The 18,915-nt window shown below is 29.8% G+C and overlaps 2 protein-coding genes across 5 annotated transcripts in view; one reads left to right on the forward strand and one right to left on the reverse strand.

Annotated features, from left to right (window-relative positions):
• LOC122500450 (dihydropyrimidinase) overlaps window positions 1–18,915 on the forward strand; it is a 345,407-nt gene that overhangs the window by 122,326 nt on the left and 204,166 nt on the right. The gene's annotated exons all lie outside the window — the stretch shown is intronic.
• LOC122500454 lies at window positions 1,309–3,181 on the reverse strand. The gene is made up of 2 exons (XM_043609393.1): window positions 2,948–3,181; window positions 1,309–2,212 (listed from the first exon to the last, which is right to left on the reverse strand). The coding sequence occupies exons 1-2, from the start codon at window positions 2,954–2,956 to the stop codon at window positions 1,697–1,699; spliced, it is 525 nt and encodes a 174-aa protein (XP_043465328.1). The 5' UTR covers window positions 2,957–3,181; the 3' UTR covers window positions 1,309–1,696.

An 18,915-nucleotide genomic window follows, 5' to 3' on the forward strand; every position in this document is an offset into this window, starting at 1 on the left:
ATATTAAAACTTGCTATTTCAATGTAGCAAATTTATCTATTTCTTTTGTAAATTTATCTATTTCTGTAGTACATTATGCTAAAAGTCCCCTTATCTCCGGTCATTGCAACCATTTTTAGTAATTTTTACAGATGTGGGTATTAAATAACAATTATGTTGCTTTTAAAGCCGATTGAATGTTTCCGGGTCAAGATTTTTAACTTTCTAAAAGTAATCCAAAAACCTTTTTTAGCCTCTGTTAAGTCTTCTTAACACTTCTAAATCATGAAGCTGAAACTGGCACCTAGTTATCAGTACCAACTTAATTTTGGAAATTAAATTTTAATTTTAAATATTTTTATGATTTAATTTCTAAATCCTTCTTTTAGACCTGAAAAACTGCAAAAAAAAATGTATTTGACACTACACTGCACACTGCACTGATCTAACAGACAACAAAATTATTATTCGACAGAACTGACACGCAACAAAATTGATATTTTAACGACCTGGCGTGTAACATAAATGTAATTCATATAGCAGAGGTCAACTCTTCATTATTTTGATGCATATCAATAAGTCGATGAAATGTAAATTCTGTGGTGTTAGTTCTGCTTGGTTCTGCTTTATGACAATTCTATTGTTATGTCTAGTAGCGAAAATTTCAACTCTGCTGTAAGCACTTTAAAAAAATGTATGAAATTAGAAGCAAACGGTTTCAAATCAAAGTCGTTTTTAGGTATTCAAATAAAACAAATAAAGGTTTAGTACCCAAATTTGGTTCTAAATCAATATTTATTATAATTTGACAATTTATTTTTGAAGGGTGTTAATCTGTTAAATGCTGTATTTCTTCAAATTCAAATTGTCTATTTGTGTCAGTTCTGTTGTATGACAATTTCCTTGCCTATATCAAGTCCGTTAAATGTCAATCTAATTTTGTATCAGGTCTGTTAAATTGACAATTTTGTTGCCTCTCACTTATACATGTTGAATATTCGGTAAATCGGTAAACTGACAAATCATTTCAGGTCTATTGATTAACAATTCTAATAAGTGTTCGAAGTCCATAAAGTAACATTTTTGTTGAATGAAGATAAAAAAATACCATTTCGATAAAATTGTAATAAAATAAATGATTGGCAAGTCAGTATAGTAAAATATAAGTTCTGTTGCACGTTTTGTCAGTTGAATGACGACTGTTTTAAATACATCAAGTTTTGTTAAATGACAATCTTACTAGATCACTAAAAACTTGTTCTGAAATTGAGTAAGAATTTGATTCAATTTGATAACGCATAAAAAAAATCTTTTAAAAGTTATGTTTGGCTGGTTTTTACCTTAATTTCATAAAAATTGCAAATATAACCTAACATTTTTTGCTTCTTTGGTACTTTTTTTAGGAGCGCGTTAGTTATTAAATTACGATTTTGCTATTTTTGTACAGTTCGGTTACTTTTGTCATAGTGCAAGTATAATAAATTTTGTCACTCAAAATTTCTTTTGTTCAAATAGCATAGAAAGCCGCATTTTCCGTAAAGTTGATATTTGCTAGGACACTAAGCAATTTTCGACCTAACGACAAATGCTACTTACTTTTAGAATCTATAGGGAAAAGGTCAATACAAGAAGAAGTCAAAAATAAATAGAAGAGCTTTAAATTGAAGCTTTGGAATTTTTTATTGGTTCATAATATTTCTAATCCTTCGTTACAAAATTAAGCGACGGGAATGTGATCACCCTCGGCGCGGAAACCATTTTCGTCGGCGACGTAGTTGACTTTGTAATGTTGGTTGGTTTCTGGGTCAACCCATTCGAAGCTTCCGCGGACGGCAATGGCTTCCTCTTCAGTTCCTTGGTTGATCAGTTCAGCGGTTTCCTCCTTCTTCTGTCCATCGGAAATTTCGTAGCTGTACGAGTATCCTTCCAATCCGTTGTTCTCGTGCAATTTCTCCTTGACGAGGACGGCTTCGACGGTAGCTGGGTGGACGCGACTTTCAACAGGTGCCAAGTAGGCGTTTTCAACCCGGGACTCTGCTACTGGCGCCAAGTAGGAGTTGTCAACTCGGCTCTCAGCAGCTGGCGCCAAGTAGGAATTGTCGACTCGGGATTCGGCAGCTGGCGCCAAGTAGGAGTTGTCCACACGTCTTGAGGCTGCAGCACGATGGTGACGGCTGTTGTGGGGAAGACGTCCTGCACAAGCGACGACCACGAGGGCGGCGAGAACTACGAACTGAAATTGAAAAAATATTCCTTATTCTTTATTTTTCGATTTTTTTTTGCATTTTCAGCCTATACCCGAGTCGAAATTCAGACCCTACTTCGAAGCTTTAAATGTTCTGCCCATAGCAAGCTTGCCGTAATTTTTTCATATTGCATAACAAGATTGCTGCAGTATTGCCTGGCAAGCTTGCTACAAATTATTTTCTTACACACGGAGAAAACTGGATATCTAAAAATGGATATTAAAAAAGATATTACCGTTTAACATCTAGATGTCAAAGTCCAGGCACATGCTCAGTAGTCACGTGACTAAAATTTAACATCTTGGATATTAAAGAATAATATTACTAAATGTAAACAAATGATATAACTTTAAATCATAAAAAGTGGTTTTTAATATATAAAATACACTTTAACTTCAGAATAAATTCAAGCAAAAAATATTGAATCTTAATATATTTAGATATAGCTGTCCTTATGTTAAAGAATAAATACATTTAAGAATTAAGTTTTAATATCTGGGTAGGACATTTTAAGCTTGCAGCAATCTTGTGTTAAGCTTAAAAAACTTGTATGGTAAGCTTACAAATTTTTGTTTGTAAATTGTACGTTTCTTATTATTAAGTTAGTCTTTAAAAGTAAACGGAAAAAAATGTTAACACTCAATATCAAAGTATAAAAGTTTGAGAAATTTGAAATTAGATAGAAAGTGACGAAATATGAATATATTTTTTGGTACTCTCACCTGTTTCATGGTGATTGTATAGAGAAGATGCTTTCCACGATATGAGGAAACTAGAACTGATGATTAGCTGAAGATGTTCCACGCCTTATATACCAATTTTTTTGGGATGCCCTTTCGATTATTAATTTCCAAATTTAGTCAATAGAGGATGACATTTAAATAATAATGAGAGGCATATTCGTATTACGTGAACAGCACATTTTGATTACCAAATAAATATCGCAACTTATTTTAATTTTGACAGCCCTTTTCCGATTATATGCTGGAATTTATAATTCGTTTTATAGTAATAAGAATTAATATTACTACTATATTACCATTATAATTATTAAGATTTAAGGTCGACGCTCAGCATCGAAAACTATTTCTTTTATAATTTTTAATGATAAACTGTTAATCAATTTCACTTCTTTCAATTACCTAAAAGATAAAAAAATTATAAGATCAGTTTTTTTCACATAAAACCTAAATTGTGTGATATTGATATTAATTAATAAAAATTTAATAAGTAGGAAAAAATCGCCAAAATTAAATAGTTTCTTATTTGTGATAATCTGTAAAAATTTCTACAATAAATTTAATATCATTATGTAAAACAGATTTACAATTTTCTTTCGGTTATAATTATTCTTGTTGGAATTTACGGACCATTTGTAGAGAGTTGATTAGCCTGTTAATTGTTATGGCTTCTTTCATTGTCTTTTTTTCAAGATTCTCAAACGGTAATTTTGCACGCAAGGTATATATAAATCATGTATTTTTTCTTTCTTTCTTTCGTTTTTTTTGTTTTCTTTGCTTCATCTTCAATCTAGTTTACACTTTGTGGTTCATTGAGCCAACTGAAATCATTATCATCACGTTTTTCACATATAACAGAGTGTGAACTTTTGAAACTAATTCACACCTACATTAATACATATACCATGAAACATGTATAAAATGAAACTTTGTTGTATCTGGTCTCATAAAATTTATCTCTCGTTTTTAATAAAAGTTATACCTCCCATTTAATGATATTTCTGGGGAAAACACCAAACATTTTATTTAAATTCACTAATTAAATTAAATAAACATGTTAATAAGTGCGGTCACGGTTCTAAGAATTGAGAATTACTAAACCGCGACTACACGGAAAAAAAAGTACGTGAATCCTTCCTTGAAAGTGCTTGACTTTTGGATAGGACACAAAATACAAGACTGTATCATATACTTTTTATTAGAAAATATAGAAAAGTCCTAGAGTTATTCTAGTACTAGTATGGGCAACAGTGTTTTTTAAATTTTAACGAAAAGTCATTTGTTCAGTTTTATAAAGTACGTGAAAGATTAGTTGACTGCACAGAGAGAAAAATCAAGCGTTTGTAGTATGGAGACTTCCTATGCTAATTTTGTATGAACGTCCTGCTAAAGAGGCATGTTTTTATACCTCAGTTGCATGAAACATATACTAAAAAAGCATGGATCTCTTGCAATCGTAGTATACTGACGTCCCATGCGTTACAGGTAGAACTTTTATGCTGATAACGTAGAAATTTATACAAATACAGCAGAAGTTTTACGCATATTGCGCATGTGCATTCTTTTACGAAATAAGCTTAACTGTCCATACTACAAACGCTTGATTTTTCTCTCCGTGTGCGCTTGAAAATTCTGTAGAGCATGCGCAGTGTGCGTTGCGCGTTTCTACCCAAGGTAAATGCCAGCTGATCGTCTGTTTCCATTTGTGTTAATTTCAGATGTGAATATACTATTATTTTATGAAAAACAAATAGTGTTAATATAAATTTGTCTTCAAGAATTGACTTTCAAAAAAATATTTTTTATTTTGTGTTTCTCACAAAACAGAATGTTATGTAACTCTCAGTTTCCAGTGAAATAGCATGTCTCAGAAGTCGTGAAAAATTTCACCATCCCAGGTGCGAATTTAGGTTGGCCGCCAGAGTTTGAAGGTTGGCCCAAGGTTGGCCTAACTTTGGCAAGCAAAGTTTTGGTTGCCAGAGTTTGCCCAACTTTGGCAAGTACTTGTGCCCACAGTTGGCCCGACTTTGCAAGCCAACCATTAAATGCAGAGTTTAACCAACCGTCGGGCCAACTTTGGCGACAAAGGTTGGCACAACTTGTCCAAACGTAGTTTAAAAGACTTTCAGTTTCGGTTGGCCGAACTCTGGGCCACGGTTGGCCCAACGGTTGGCAAAACTATGTAAAACACAGTTTAATTGACTTACATTATTTTGGTTGGCCGAACTCTGGGCCACGGTTGGCCCGACGGTTGGCAGAACTATGTGAAACGCAGTTTAATTGACTTGATTTTTCTTGGTTGGCCGAACTCTGGGCAACGGTTGGCCCAACGGTTGGCAAAACTCTAGAAACGCACTTTAAATGACTTAAACTTTCTTGGCTGGCCGAACTCTGGGCCACGGTTGGCCCAACGGTTGGCAAAACTATGTGAAACGCAGTTTAATTGACTTAAACTTTCTTGGTTGGCCGAACTCTGGGCCACGGTTGGCCCAACGGTTGGCAAAACTCTGTGAAACGCAGTTTAATTGACTTGATTTTTCTTGGTTGGCCGAACTCTGGGCAACGGTTGGCCCAACGGTTGGCAAAACTCTAGAAACGCAGTTTAAATGACTTAAACTTTCTTGGTTGGCCGAACTCTAGGCCACGGTTGGCCCAACGGTTGGCAGAACTATGTGAAACACAGTTTAATTGACTTAAACTTTCTTGGTTGGCCGAACTTTGGGCCACGGTTGGCCCGACGGTGGGCAAAACTTTGTGAAACACAGTTTAATTGACTTAAACTTTCTTGGTTGTCCGAACTCTGGGCCACGGTTGGCCCAACGGTTGGCAAAACTCTAGAAACGCAGTTTCATTGACTTAAACTTTCTTGGTCGGCCGAACTTTGGGCCACGGTTGGCCCGACGGTGGGCAAAACTTTGTGAAACGCAGTTTAATTGACTTGATTTTTCTTGGTTGGCCGAACTCTGGGCCACGGTTGGCCAAACGGTTGGCAAAACTTTGTCAAATGCGGTTTAAATGACTTAAACTTTCTTGGTTGGCCGAACTCTGGGCCACGGTTGGCCCGACTGTTGCAGCTTAAATATACATTTTGCGTTATGCACTCCCATGTGAGCGTAGCGTAGTGGTCAGTGTATAAGTCTTCGGTGCGTTAGGTTAGGGGTTCGATCCCAGCGAGCGATAGATATTTTCGAAAATGTATGTATGATATTGTGTTTAATAATAATAGGTAAAGGTTATATCTGATGTTCCCGCTAATAATAACGTGTTAATTGTTTAAATAATGTAGTTTTTTAATAATTTTTTACCTTTGGCTGTTGAAGTTGGCCAAACTTTGAAAATTGTGGTTGGCCCAACTTACGCATCTAAAGTTGTTCCAACTTTGGCATCAATCGTTGGACCAACCATTGAAATGTATAGTTGGCACAACACATGCATTGTAAGTTGGGCCAACTTCCTTATGAGTTGTCGGGCCAACCATCGTCGCCATTAGACGGTCGCCGTTATCATCTGTATGGTTGGCCCAACCTCTGGCACGAGAAGTTGGACCGACTTTGTAAAAGTTGGCCCAACTATGGGCCGACCAAAAAATCGCACCTGGGATGTGGTATATAAGAACAATTCGATACGTACTTTTAAGTGTTATGTGTGTGTTTATATTTAAGTTATACGCGAATATATGTGTGTGTTATAGGTTAGTTCATAAGTGTTGACGAACGTCGAAAAGTGATACAATAATTGTTCTTTGTTTGTGTGATTAATTATCCAAATATGTGAATGAATGAGTCAATTTCAGAAAAACTGTGTGAACAAGTGGAAATTATTTTTTTTATTTTACAATTTTTTTGAAAGTCAATGAAATTCTCAAGCAAGGTACTAGAAATTTTCATTGACTGCTTTTGAAACTCTCATGCAAAAGTACAAGACTGTTTTCAGTATTTTGTGTCGTATCCAAAAGTCAAGTACCGAGTCAATGAAAATTTCACGTACTTTTTTTTCCGTGTAATCCAGGCGCGGATTCAGAAGCAAATTTGGGGGGGGGGGTGATTCGTAAATTAAAACCTTATAGTAATGAAGGCATAGATATATTAATACCTAACATTACACATTAATTTTTATATAATTAAATCCACTTTGGTTTAATAATTAAGTAAGTGATAATTTATTAATTAAACCGATTTTGATTTTACAATTCAGTTAAATTTGTTTATATTTTGATACCTTAATTTTTAATTACCAATTTTTTCTTTATTTTATTTCAGTTAATTTTCATGTTTTTATTAAAAAATGAGAATGTAACATTGAATATTAAAATAATATTGAAAAAATATAATTATAGTGTTATTAAAGTATTTTGTAATTGGTCGGAATTGAAGTTATCGAAAGACAATAAAATATTTATCGCGGACAATCATAAAACATATTGATTCACTTTTTTGGATAATAAAAAGTAATATCGAGGAAAAGATTTTACCAAAAAATTGTCTTTAAAGGTTTAAAATTAAATCATTAACCCTTTGAGGACCAGTGTTGCTTTCAGGCAACATGAACATTTTTTTATTAACTCGGGCATAAATTTCTTAATTTTCAAAACTGAATATTGAAACAATAATTTTCACATAGTCTGGAAAATTTCGTATCACAAACACTGGTCTTCAAGTAAAAAACTTCAATAACTTTCCCTGAAAAGTTTGCTTACACGGAGAGAGATTCTGTTTTAATATTTCGTATTATTATATTATAGTATTTAGTAAAACCGATTGCAATTTGGGGAAATCATGTACATTTATGAATTAATATTACCATTTTTAAGAAAGTTTATAATCAAATTATTACTTTGTATTATTCTGAAGTAATAGAAATTGAAATAGTCAATAAGAAGTTGTAATATTATAAGTAAGAAAGTATGCAATAGTAAAAAGTATTACCAGATGATTATACTAAATACTATCGAAGAATTACATAAGTTGTTAATTTAGTTATGAATAGTATTATCGACTATAATAAAAATTATGTAAATAATTATTAATTAATTATTAATTATTATCAGTCGAGCATTTCCGAAATTATCCGAGTCAAACCTCGTGGCAACATGTGCACGTTGTGTTTACCCCAAAATATTTTAATTTGATGTGTCAAAATGTGTCGGAATTGGGTGAACAATTTTATTTTGTTCATTCAATAATTTTAATCGACAATGAAGATTTCCTAATTGTAGTAAAAGGCATAGTCCATTGTCTTTTAAATGAGCATTTGAGAGCATTCAAAATTTACACGGAAAAAAATTAATCTCTAAATTAGAGATTTAATATGAGATTTAGACATAAACTATCACTGGAATCGGATGTGTGATTTGAACAGATCTGTAAAACTGAAATTTAGAGTTATATCTAATCCGCATATATTATCAGTGTGAAGAATCCGTATTTTTATGCCTGAAAATGATATTAGAAATCTCAAATTTTATGATTTATCACAATTTAGAGTGAGAATTATTCAAAGAATGTATATTTTTCTTTTAGTATGAACTTATAAAAAAATCCATTGACAATCATAAAAAATTGGACATTTTTTGAAGATAATATGAATTTTTTATTATTTCATTTCTTTATTTGAATCAAATTATCTCAACATCACACAATATAAACATTCTTTTTCTATTTCTTAATAAAAAAACATGGTTTGGTACAACTTTCAATATAGGTTAGGTTTTCAAGTGTCAAACGAAAGTTTAACCTGAAAATACTAATAAATAAAAATATGTCCCACACGTGATAACGCGAAAAACATTCGTAAAATATGGAAAGTGAAAACTGGGAATGAAACTGCATTTAAAATATAAAATTAATACTTAAATAATTAAAATGGTTTAAATATTCTTTGACAATGATGAACTTAAAACGCAATGTAATTCACATCAGATAAGTTGTGAAATTAACAAATCTCTAAATCAGAGATGTGAATTTAATTGTGACTATAATGTCTATTTTAGACATACTTACATTCCATTGGATTTCAAATTAATATTATTTCAAGTTTAGATATTAATTTTTTTCCGTGTACGAAAATGAATTAGGACATTGGAAGGTATTTAAAAAAAATGATTTAAGATATGCTGCATTTTCTTATGCCAATAAATTAAATGATGGGTTTTTTTATATAACGAAAAATTGGATATAATTTCAATAGAAATCATTTTCCAGAAACAAACAATTTTAAAAACAGTATTATGATAAACATTTCTGAATAAAATTTTGACCCAGCATACAAAAGTATGTATTTATAATGTAAAATAAATTAAGAACTTTTTTAAACAAAATATGGAGAAAATATCACTTTCTCACAAGTTCAGAAAATTTCTCGAGTTTAGTATATAAGGAAGTTGAGAACTGTATCTCCCAATGTACAGCGTGCGTGCGTGCGTTATTGCGTTTATTTGTATTTAAGTTAAGTTTATATGTATGCGTTTATAGGTTTTAACATAGATCTCCGAAATTGTATATAGTTTGTGTTTGTATAGTATGATGTATAGTATGATGCTTGCGTTAGCTCATTGGTATGTGTGCGAAATACTTTCGAAACGATAATTCTATCCTCCTCCTTCCTACGTCTTTTTATTTCCTGTCCTTTTCGACTCACTCATAATTTTTAGTATTGACTATACACTGAAAAAAAAAGTTCATTGAATCAAGTAAATGTATTTTCTTGACCTGATTTATTTGAAACAAACCCATATTTTCTTATTGGAAGAAATTTATTTTCTTGTGTCAAGTAATTTTGAGCATTGATCAAAGTTATTGAAATATGAAAATATGGGTTTGACATAAGTAAATATCTTACTGTTTCAAACGAACTGTTTTACATGCGCCAAGTCTCGAAAAAGTATTGAATCAAGAATATCATGTTCTCACGTCAAGTAATTTACCTTGAGTCATTTGGTATCTTGAGTCAAATAATTTTTTTATTTCCTTTAAAGCAACTATTTATTTCATCCAACACCCATAGTCTTGAGCCAAGAAAATGGGAAGATTAATACAAGTTAATAATTGTTTCAACTCAATTAAAAATTATTTTGTTTCAAAGAAATATTAATTAATCTAAGCATTTCTTTTACTTGAAGCATTTCTATATTCTCATGTTTCAAAATCATTAATTTCTTGCGAGAATGTTATATTTTCTGGAATGAAATATTTTATTTATTCAATTCAATTAAGTGTAAGATCTTGAATTAAATCATTCTTTTGTTTCCTTTAAAAAAGTTTTTACTTAATTCAACGCTCATATAATCCTGATTCAAGAAAATACGAAGGTTAATATAAGTAAATATTTGTTTCAAGTTGATTAAAAATTATATTCAATTAATCCCATATTTGACGGGTTCCACGTCAAGTGACCCAGGTCAAAAATTTACATGGAATATTTGAAAAATTTGTAGTTTCTGTAAAACAAAACGAAAATACGTTTTCTATTTTGGGTTTTGCTGCTGTTTTTCAACACTTTCTAATAGTGTGAACAAATGTAGAGAAAAAAAATTATTTGACCTTGAAAAATTAAATTAAAAAATAAAATTTCATTTTTTTATCAAATGGGCAGTTTTTATTTTTTTAAAAAAAATTTTATCATAAAGGTGAGGTTTTTTCCTAAAAAAAATGTATAGGTCAAAACGTGGGACAAGAACTTTTAACTGGTCAAATTAAGCATTTACTTCTGCCGTGCACCGTCCCACAGTGGAATTTTTTTTACAATTTACTATTAAAAAATGTCTATAGCTTACAATTTTTAACCGATTTGAGTGTTCTTTGTCTTAAATTAAAGGGGAATAAATTCTTAAGACATCCTTCGAGGCCGATTTTGGAGATTTTAATTATTTATAATTTTTTTTAAATCAAAGTTAACAAATTAATACACTTTTTAAAAAAAGGAGGTTTATTTTCTTATTCCGTTGATGCACATGATCTAAATAAATTTAAATTCATCCAATATGACCACCAGATAATTAATAAAGCATAAAATAATTTATTTCAATTGTTATAAACAATATATAGCCCAACAACGAGCAGGGGCGGTGGATTGCAGAAGTAAATGTTTATTTTGACCAGTTAAAAGTTCTTGTCCCACGTTTTGACCTATACATTTTTTTTAGGAAAAAACCTCACCTTTATGATAAAAATTTTTTTTTAAAAATAAAAACTGTCCATTTGATGAAAAAATGAAATTTTATTTTTTAATTTAATTTTTCAAGGTCAAACATTTTTTTTCTCTACATTTGTTTACACCGTTAGAAAGTGTTGAAAAACAGCAGAAAAACCCAAAATAGAAAACGTATTTTCGTTTTGTTTTAAAGAAACTACAAATTTTTCAAATATTCCATGTTAGACCAAAAATTTAAACTTTGACCCCCTCCAGTTTTTATATTTGTTTAAATAAATTAATAATATTTGGTATTTTTAATTGTATCGAATAGGACTACTGTTTGTGCAAAATTTTTACCCGATCCCAAACATTTAAAATTTTGACCTGGGTCACTTAACGTGGAACCCGTCATTTATTTGAAGAAAGAAATTCATTTTCTTGTGTCAAGCAATTATTAGCATTGAACAGAATTCTTGAATTAACAATTTAGTATTTGGCAGAACTCAATATGTAATTATTTCAACCAAATATTTTACTTTTCCGAAGTACCAAAAAGTATTGAATCTAGAATATCATGTTCTTAAGCGAAATAATAAAGTATTGTGTGGAGAATTCATGTTTCTTGAATCGAATCATTTTATTTATTTGCTTTGAAACTTTTTTTTACTTAACACAATGCCGGTGTTCTTGATCCAAGAAAATATTTTTCTTCAAATGTATATGCAACTTAAATATCAGTTTTTGAAAACTGTCCATTGAGGCTAGGATGGCATAGTGGTAGCGTGACGGCTTCTGGTACGTGCAACCCGAGTTCAATTCCTCCGACCGTGGAAAATTTTCTTTCAAGGTATATTTGTTGTATTTGTGTTAAGTAATAATTAAATGTAAATATATATGTAAAATAACAATTATTTAATTAATTAAATAAAAAATATAAATGTTAATTAATTAAATAATAAAAATGTTTGACCTAAGTATTAGAAAAGATGGGATGGGGGTAAGGGGGGGGGTAATTTAAGTAAATAATTTACTTGTATTGAGAAAGTATTTTTTTGATTTAAATCTATAAATTTTCTCAAATCAAGAAAATATTTTCTTGGACAGAGAACATACTTTCTTGATTTGATGCATAAATGATTTTGAATTAATATATTCTGCATTTCTTACATGCTACTTAATTTCTTGATCGAATTCCATATTTTCTTGGATCAAGAATATCTGTTCTTCTCACAAAATAAATGTTTTCTTCATTTAAATCTTGAATTACTTGAACGAACGTTACAAAAAATTGAATGAATCAAATAAAATAATTCAATTAACTATATATATTCTTAGAACAAGAAAATATTTTATTCATTTAATACATTTCATACTTCGTATAAGAAGACTAACTTCTTGGTCGAATTCCATATTTTCTTGGATCAAGAATATATGTTCTTCTCCCAAATATCCTATGTCAAGAAAATCGTTTTCTTGAATCAATACTTTAATAGTCTTGGCCGTATTCAATCCCACGATTTGCTTCAACCAAGAAAAATTTTCTTGGTTCAATACTTTTTTTTTCAGTGTATTAAAGATTGAAATATGTATTTTATTCTAAAATTTAAAAGAACTATTTCAATTTTTCTTATTCTTTCGATACTTTCACGGACTGTGATTTTAATATAGTCATTTTTAAAAATTATAATTCTTTTATTAAATTGTATTACAATTTTATTAATTTTTGTAAAATATATCAAGGGCTGCCTACTAATATGCACAATATTAATTTTTAATATAAAACACGATTTCCCTAAATTGAAAAAGAATATATTAAATTCTATTGCCAATTTTAACAAATATTAATACAAAATCTCTCTCCGTGTAAAAATGAGAAATCGCGATTTTTTAAGAAAAAATTTGGTCTTCAAAGGGTTAACAAGAACTTCAGAATTTACTTGTTAATTTTTTTATATTTAAGAAAAGATAGTATACACGGAGAAAAAAATGCTGTTGAATCAATGACATATGGGTTTGATTCATTGAATAGTGTCATAACGGGCTGCCTAACGTATATGCTGTTGTTTTGAAAGCACCGATTCTAATGATTCGATAGTATCACTTTCTTTGAAACAAAAGCATATTTCTCAAATTGACAGCATACTATGTTAATTCGAAGGTATTCCTTTTGAATCAATGAACAAAATTTTTTAATTTAACAGTATATGCTTTTGAGTCAATGACTATAACTTTTAAATTTAAAAGCATCATTTTTATGATTCAAAAATTTGTACTTTTAATTTTTTTAGTTGTTGCTATCGATTGAATAACACCATACTGTTAATTCAATTCTTTTATGTGGTTAAATATATACCAACGATAAATTGAAAAAAGGGAATTTTTGTTCACATGTTTTTTATATAACTATAATTAATTCTCACACCTTTAACACAACACTTTTTATACACATCTTTTTTCAATTTTTCACACTAACATATACATCTTTATTATTATTTTCATTTTTTCCAACGGCTAAACACACACACACATACACATTCAAACACACTTATCTTTTTTAGTCAGAAAAATAGGCTATTCCCAAGCGGTCACCCATCCATTTAGTAACCGCGACCAACGACGCTTAACTTCCGTGATAGACGAGAACCGCCGCGCTGCAATGTAATACATCCGCTTCTCAACGTTGGGCACTTACTTTGTGGTTAAATACCGTGCTCGAGATTTTTCGCGTATATAAGGGAATTTATATAGTGAATTTATATTTAACTAGTCATTAATTAATTAAAAGAATTTAAATAATACTTTTTTATATTAGAATCTCAAAAATGACAGGTTTAATAAACATATAAATATATGTGGGTAAGTATTTCAATAAATTTAGTACCTGTCAATGTCTCAAAACATAGTGTTCTTATTTTTATAGCATATGCTATAGGCAGTCCGCAATAGCACCACTCATTGAAACGAAAGCATATGCTTTCGTTTTCAGAGCGCGCTTCTTTAGAGCAAACAATTTTTCATTTGATTTAAATTTACATGCATTTTCTTCAAATTTATCTATTAGATGCTTCAAATGAATAATGTCAAAGAAGCAATAAATTATTCTGTTGCTATATATAGATGAACTATAGAAACAATTTGCACAATATCATTAATTCTACAGTACCGTACTTTTAATTTAAACAGTTTCATTTTTTCGTTTTAAGCAATATACTTTTCGATTAATATAAATGTGTCATTGAATCAATGACGGGGAATTCAATAGCATGGAGATATTTGATTCAACAGCACTTTTTTTTCAGTGTATGTAATTAGAACTAATTTATGGAACAATGATATTGGTATATACATAAACAAATATTTAATTACTAATTTTAAGTAGACGGAAACAAGGCGTAAAATGCGATAATTTTCTGGTAATCTTGTCTATGTACTCTAGATTGTAATAGTATTATCATCATCAAAAATTATACACCGTTTTCAAAAAGAGTTTCTTGTATTTGAAAGATAAAATTGACAATAATTGTCTAAAAATAAAAAATATAAATATTTCTGTAGAAAATTTTTAACAATTCTCACAATCTTATAGAAAAATAGTGCTGCTGTTAGGAGAATAAATTGACTGCTAGTTTAAATAATATACTGCAAATTTATTTAATACTTGCAATATTAATTAATTCATAACAAATTGAAAGAAAATCTATCTGTTGTTATCGAAAACTTTTAGGAGCTGCAGAGTTGTGTAACAAATATTTTCTGGCAATGATATAAAATTTTATAATATATATATTATATATATAAACAGATAGTTAGTTTCACGCATCAGAAAATAGTCTTACAAAATCACAATTTAATATAATTCTTCCTTTTTTTATATACAATTATTACTCGTCAACTTCTGACAGGAGAGACAATTAGGTGTTCCGTTAGAGAAAACACAATGTGGTTAGGCAGATATACTATTCAAAATAACTTAATAATAAATTAAAAAATTTATTTTATTCTTCACTTATTCAAATTGAATAATCATTTTTAAATTAACAATCGTTATAAGCTTATTTTAAATACATGTAAATATAGCAAAAGAAATCAAATTCTATTATATATTAAATAGAAAGAACAGAATTCATCCCCTTAATTCTTATATTTAAATCTAATTGATGCTTGCCTCAAATACAGAAATTGGTTTAAATAGAGTTTGTCTTATATTTGAATAACAATTATTCATTTCAAGTAAAATGACGTACTAATAGTATACTAATGACGTACTAATAGTCAAGTAATTTATTATTTACTTCAAATAATTTTTTTACATTTATTCTATTATTAATTTTATTTATACAAAAATAATTGAATCCATAAATTTCGAAAAGGGATCAAAAATGACTTTCACTGCTTTCTGAGTTGAACTCTTTTTGAAAACGATTATTAAAAAAAATTAATTTTTAAATAAAAAAATTAAAAAAAATTTTTTTAAACAATTTTTTGTTTATTTACTTCTCTTTGAGAAAAATGCTATTAACATATTTGGATTCCTTATGAATTCACCTTTAATTTCATAAAAAAAAATGATGGATACTCAACTGAGTCCGGAGATATTGAAGTTTTTGTAAAAAATAGGCCTAGTTGCAGCAGCAATGCACGGCTACGGTAACGTACTACACGGAGAGAAATTTATAGTAGTGGGTAACATAATTGTGGTTAGGGTGACCATCTTTAATGCTACATATACAGACAGCTATCTAGATAGTCACCGTTACCATCAATATCATCAGGAGTAACATCTTGGTAGTACGGGGTAGCATAACTATATTTTTTTTAGCATCTGTGATGGTTGGCAGTAGCATAATGATAGTATCGTGTAACATCATCTTTTTAACATCAAAATCTGACTATCCATTTCTCTCAGTGTACGCGACTGTGCAGTATCTATGGCGCGGCGACACTTTTTAAATAACGTAACTACAGTAACTTACGTAAATAGAATAACTTACACAATTAATCAAACTTACGTTACTAGAATAACTTAAACAATTAAATAAACTTACGTAAGTTACGTAACTAACGCAATTAATCAAACACTTGTAATTAAAAAAAAAACTTACGTAAATGATCAAACTTACGTAAGTTATGTGACTTACGTACATGTGATTATTTATGTAAATGTGATTATTTATGTAATTTAAGTAAATTTGATTATTTATGTAAGTTATTGTACGTACGTAACTTACGTAAGTTTATTTAATTGCGTAAGTTACGTAAGTTCATGTAATTGCGTAAGTTATTATACTTACGTAACTTACGTAAATGTTATTAAATGTGCAAGTTATTCTACTTACGTAACTTACTTAAGTTTGATCATTTACGTAAGTTATTCTAGTTACGTAATTTACTCTGGTTACGTAAGTTACTGTAGTTACGTAATTTACTCTGGTTACGTAACTTACATTAATTACTTACGTTGCTCTAGTTACGGATGACAAGGGAAACAATTTTTCTGTGATTGACACTAAATAATTATGTTTTTCAATCTTTTGTTTTGAGTCGACACGAAACTAAACTCAGTTTGTTAATTTAGTTTCGTGTCGACTTGAAACTAAAGTCACTTTGTTAATTTAGTTTTGTGTCAACTCAAACACTAAAACGAAAGTAATTTTCTATTTAGTTTCGTTTTCGAAGCGGTCCCTGATAATAACAATAATAATTAATAAAAGATGTTTTGATTCTTCTGTTTGGCCTAATGGCTTTAAGCTATTAGGCCAAACAGAAGAATTAAAACATCAAAAAAAAAAGGATTTACAAACTTCAACAACGGAAGAAAAAAATCATCTATATATAAAACATCTTTTATTTAAATAATTTTATGGCTTCCAAAAATATTGAATTAATAATAATAATAATAATAAAAACAATAGTAAAAACAAAATATAAAGAAATAATCTCAAACTTTGTCGTTCTGGTCAAATAACTTGAACATGTAACTTGTAATGAATAAATCAATAGTTTGTCGAGACAGGTTTGAGTGAAATGTATTGTAATATATATATATGTATCTTTATGCATCTTTATGCAAATCTTCGCAACTAAACGGAATTTATTTTGTTTTTGCAATTTATAACAAATATTACAGATTTTTTTGAAAAGTGTGACATTTAAAATATAAATTATAATCATGTACCTACATGTGAATATACAGAAGAGAAATTATTATCAAAAATGTTATTTACACTGCAAAAACTAGCGTCTTAGAAACGTCTTATTTTAAGACATTAGACGTTTTGAAAACGTCTAGTCTGGAATAAATGACTAATTCATCTGTCTTTCATGCAAAGTGTCTAAAAATTTGAGACATTTCTTGCGTCTTACAAATGTAAACAAGTCACTTTCAGTGCTTATAATTTAAGACATATAATGTAGACGGTAAAAGTGTCTATATTTAAGTCATTTTTCCTAATTTAAGACGTTTTCGAAGTAAGACACTTTGAATAAAAGACATTTTGTGTATTCGAGTATCTTCGGTAATATTCGTCTTGCCTCGTCTCGATGAAAGTTTCCCGCGCAATATCAATGCATACATGCATTTTTAGGTTATGTATCGATTCAAGCAGTAAATTTCATCTGAATGAAGACACTTTAAACGTCTCCAAAATAGTCACATTTAACGTCTTCCTAAAAGACATCCCAAAACGTCTTACAAATGAGGACAAAAGTGTCTCAAATATAGACACCTGTTTTTACAGTGTAATGTTATATTGTAAATTATAAAAGAGCAATGTAAAGGTTGTTTATATTAAATACAAGAATAATGTAAGCAAAATCTTATTATGTTTGAACATAAAGGTATAATTTTTAGAAATGTCTACTGTTAAAATTTGCATTAAGAAGTATTTTTTAATAACAATAGTGGCGATTTGCAAAAGCATTAAGAAGAATAATTTAGTCTTTAAAGAAGCATAACCGAACTGCAGTCGAACCTGGATAAGAGAGAACTGGATAAGCGAGAAACCTCTATAAGCGAGAGTTATTTGCTGGTCCCGTGACTTAGACTTCTGTAGTTAAGAAACTGGATAAGCGAGAAACCTCTATAAGCAAGAGAAAATTGCCGGTCCCTTGAACTCTCGCTTATCCAGGTTCGACTGTATAAATATAAATACTCCAGAGTTTGATAACCTCATGATGAGGTATATTTTTATAATTTTTAAGCAATACCGCATTATTTAAGGAGCTGTATCGAAGAACTCACTCGACGCGCGGTTAAAATAGATAATACCAGTCAGGTAGCAGTGAACGACCCAGAGGCCCTCACTGCTACCTGACTGGTATTATCCCTTTTTTCACGCGTCGAGCGAGTTCTTCGATACAGCTTCTCATTTGATAACTCGAGATCTAATATTGTACTTTTTGATATTTAAATTATTACTTTGCTTTAATGTTTAATTAAACATTATTTATTGTTAAATATATATACATTATTATATATTAATAATGTTAATATACATTATTATACATTTTTATTTTATATAAAACTATATTCTTGTCTGTAAATACTAACCGAAAATTTTGTTGGTTCATCTAAAAATGAACTTTGTCATCAAATTTATTACTGTTTAAAAATTAAGACACAAAAAGGGTATAAATTTCTAAAACAATTAAAAATTAGTAAGTAAAGTAAGTAAAAATTTGGTTGGTCCAACCAAAATGAAACTTTATCGAATGTAATGCTTTTTGAAAATTAGGAAACAAAAAACGATCTAAATTTCTTAAAATGTAGTCGAAAGTTCTGTTGTTGGTTCAACTAAAGGCGAACTTTGTCTAATTTAATA

This window comes from Leptopilina heterotoma, unplaced genomic scaffold (assembly GCF_015476425.1).
Source record: "Leptopilina heterotoma isolate Lh14 unplaced genomic scaffold, ASM1547642v1 Lhet_186, whole genome shotgun sequence".
NCBI classification, from domain to species: domain Eukaryota; kingdom Metazoa; phylum Arthropoda; class Insecta; order Hymenoptera; family Figitidae; genus Leptopilina; species Leptopilina heterotoma.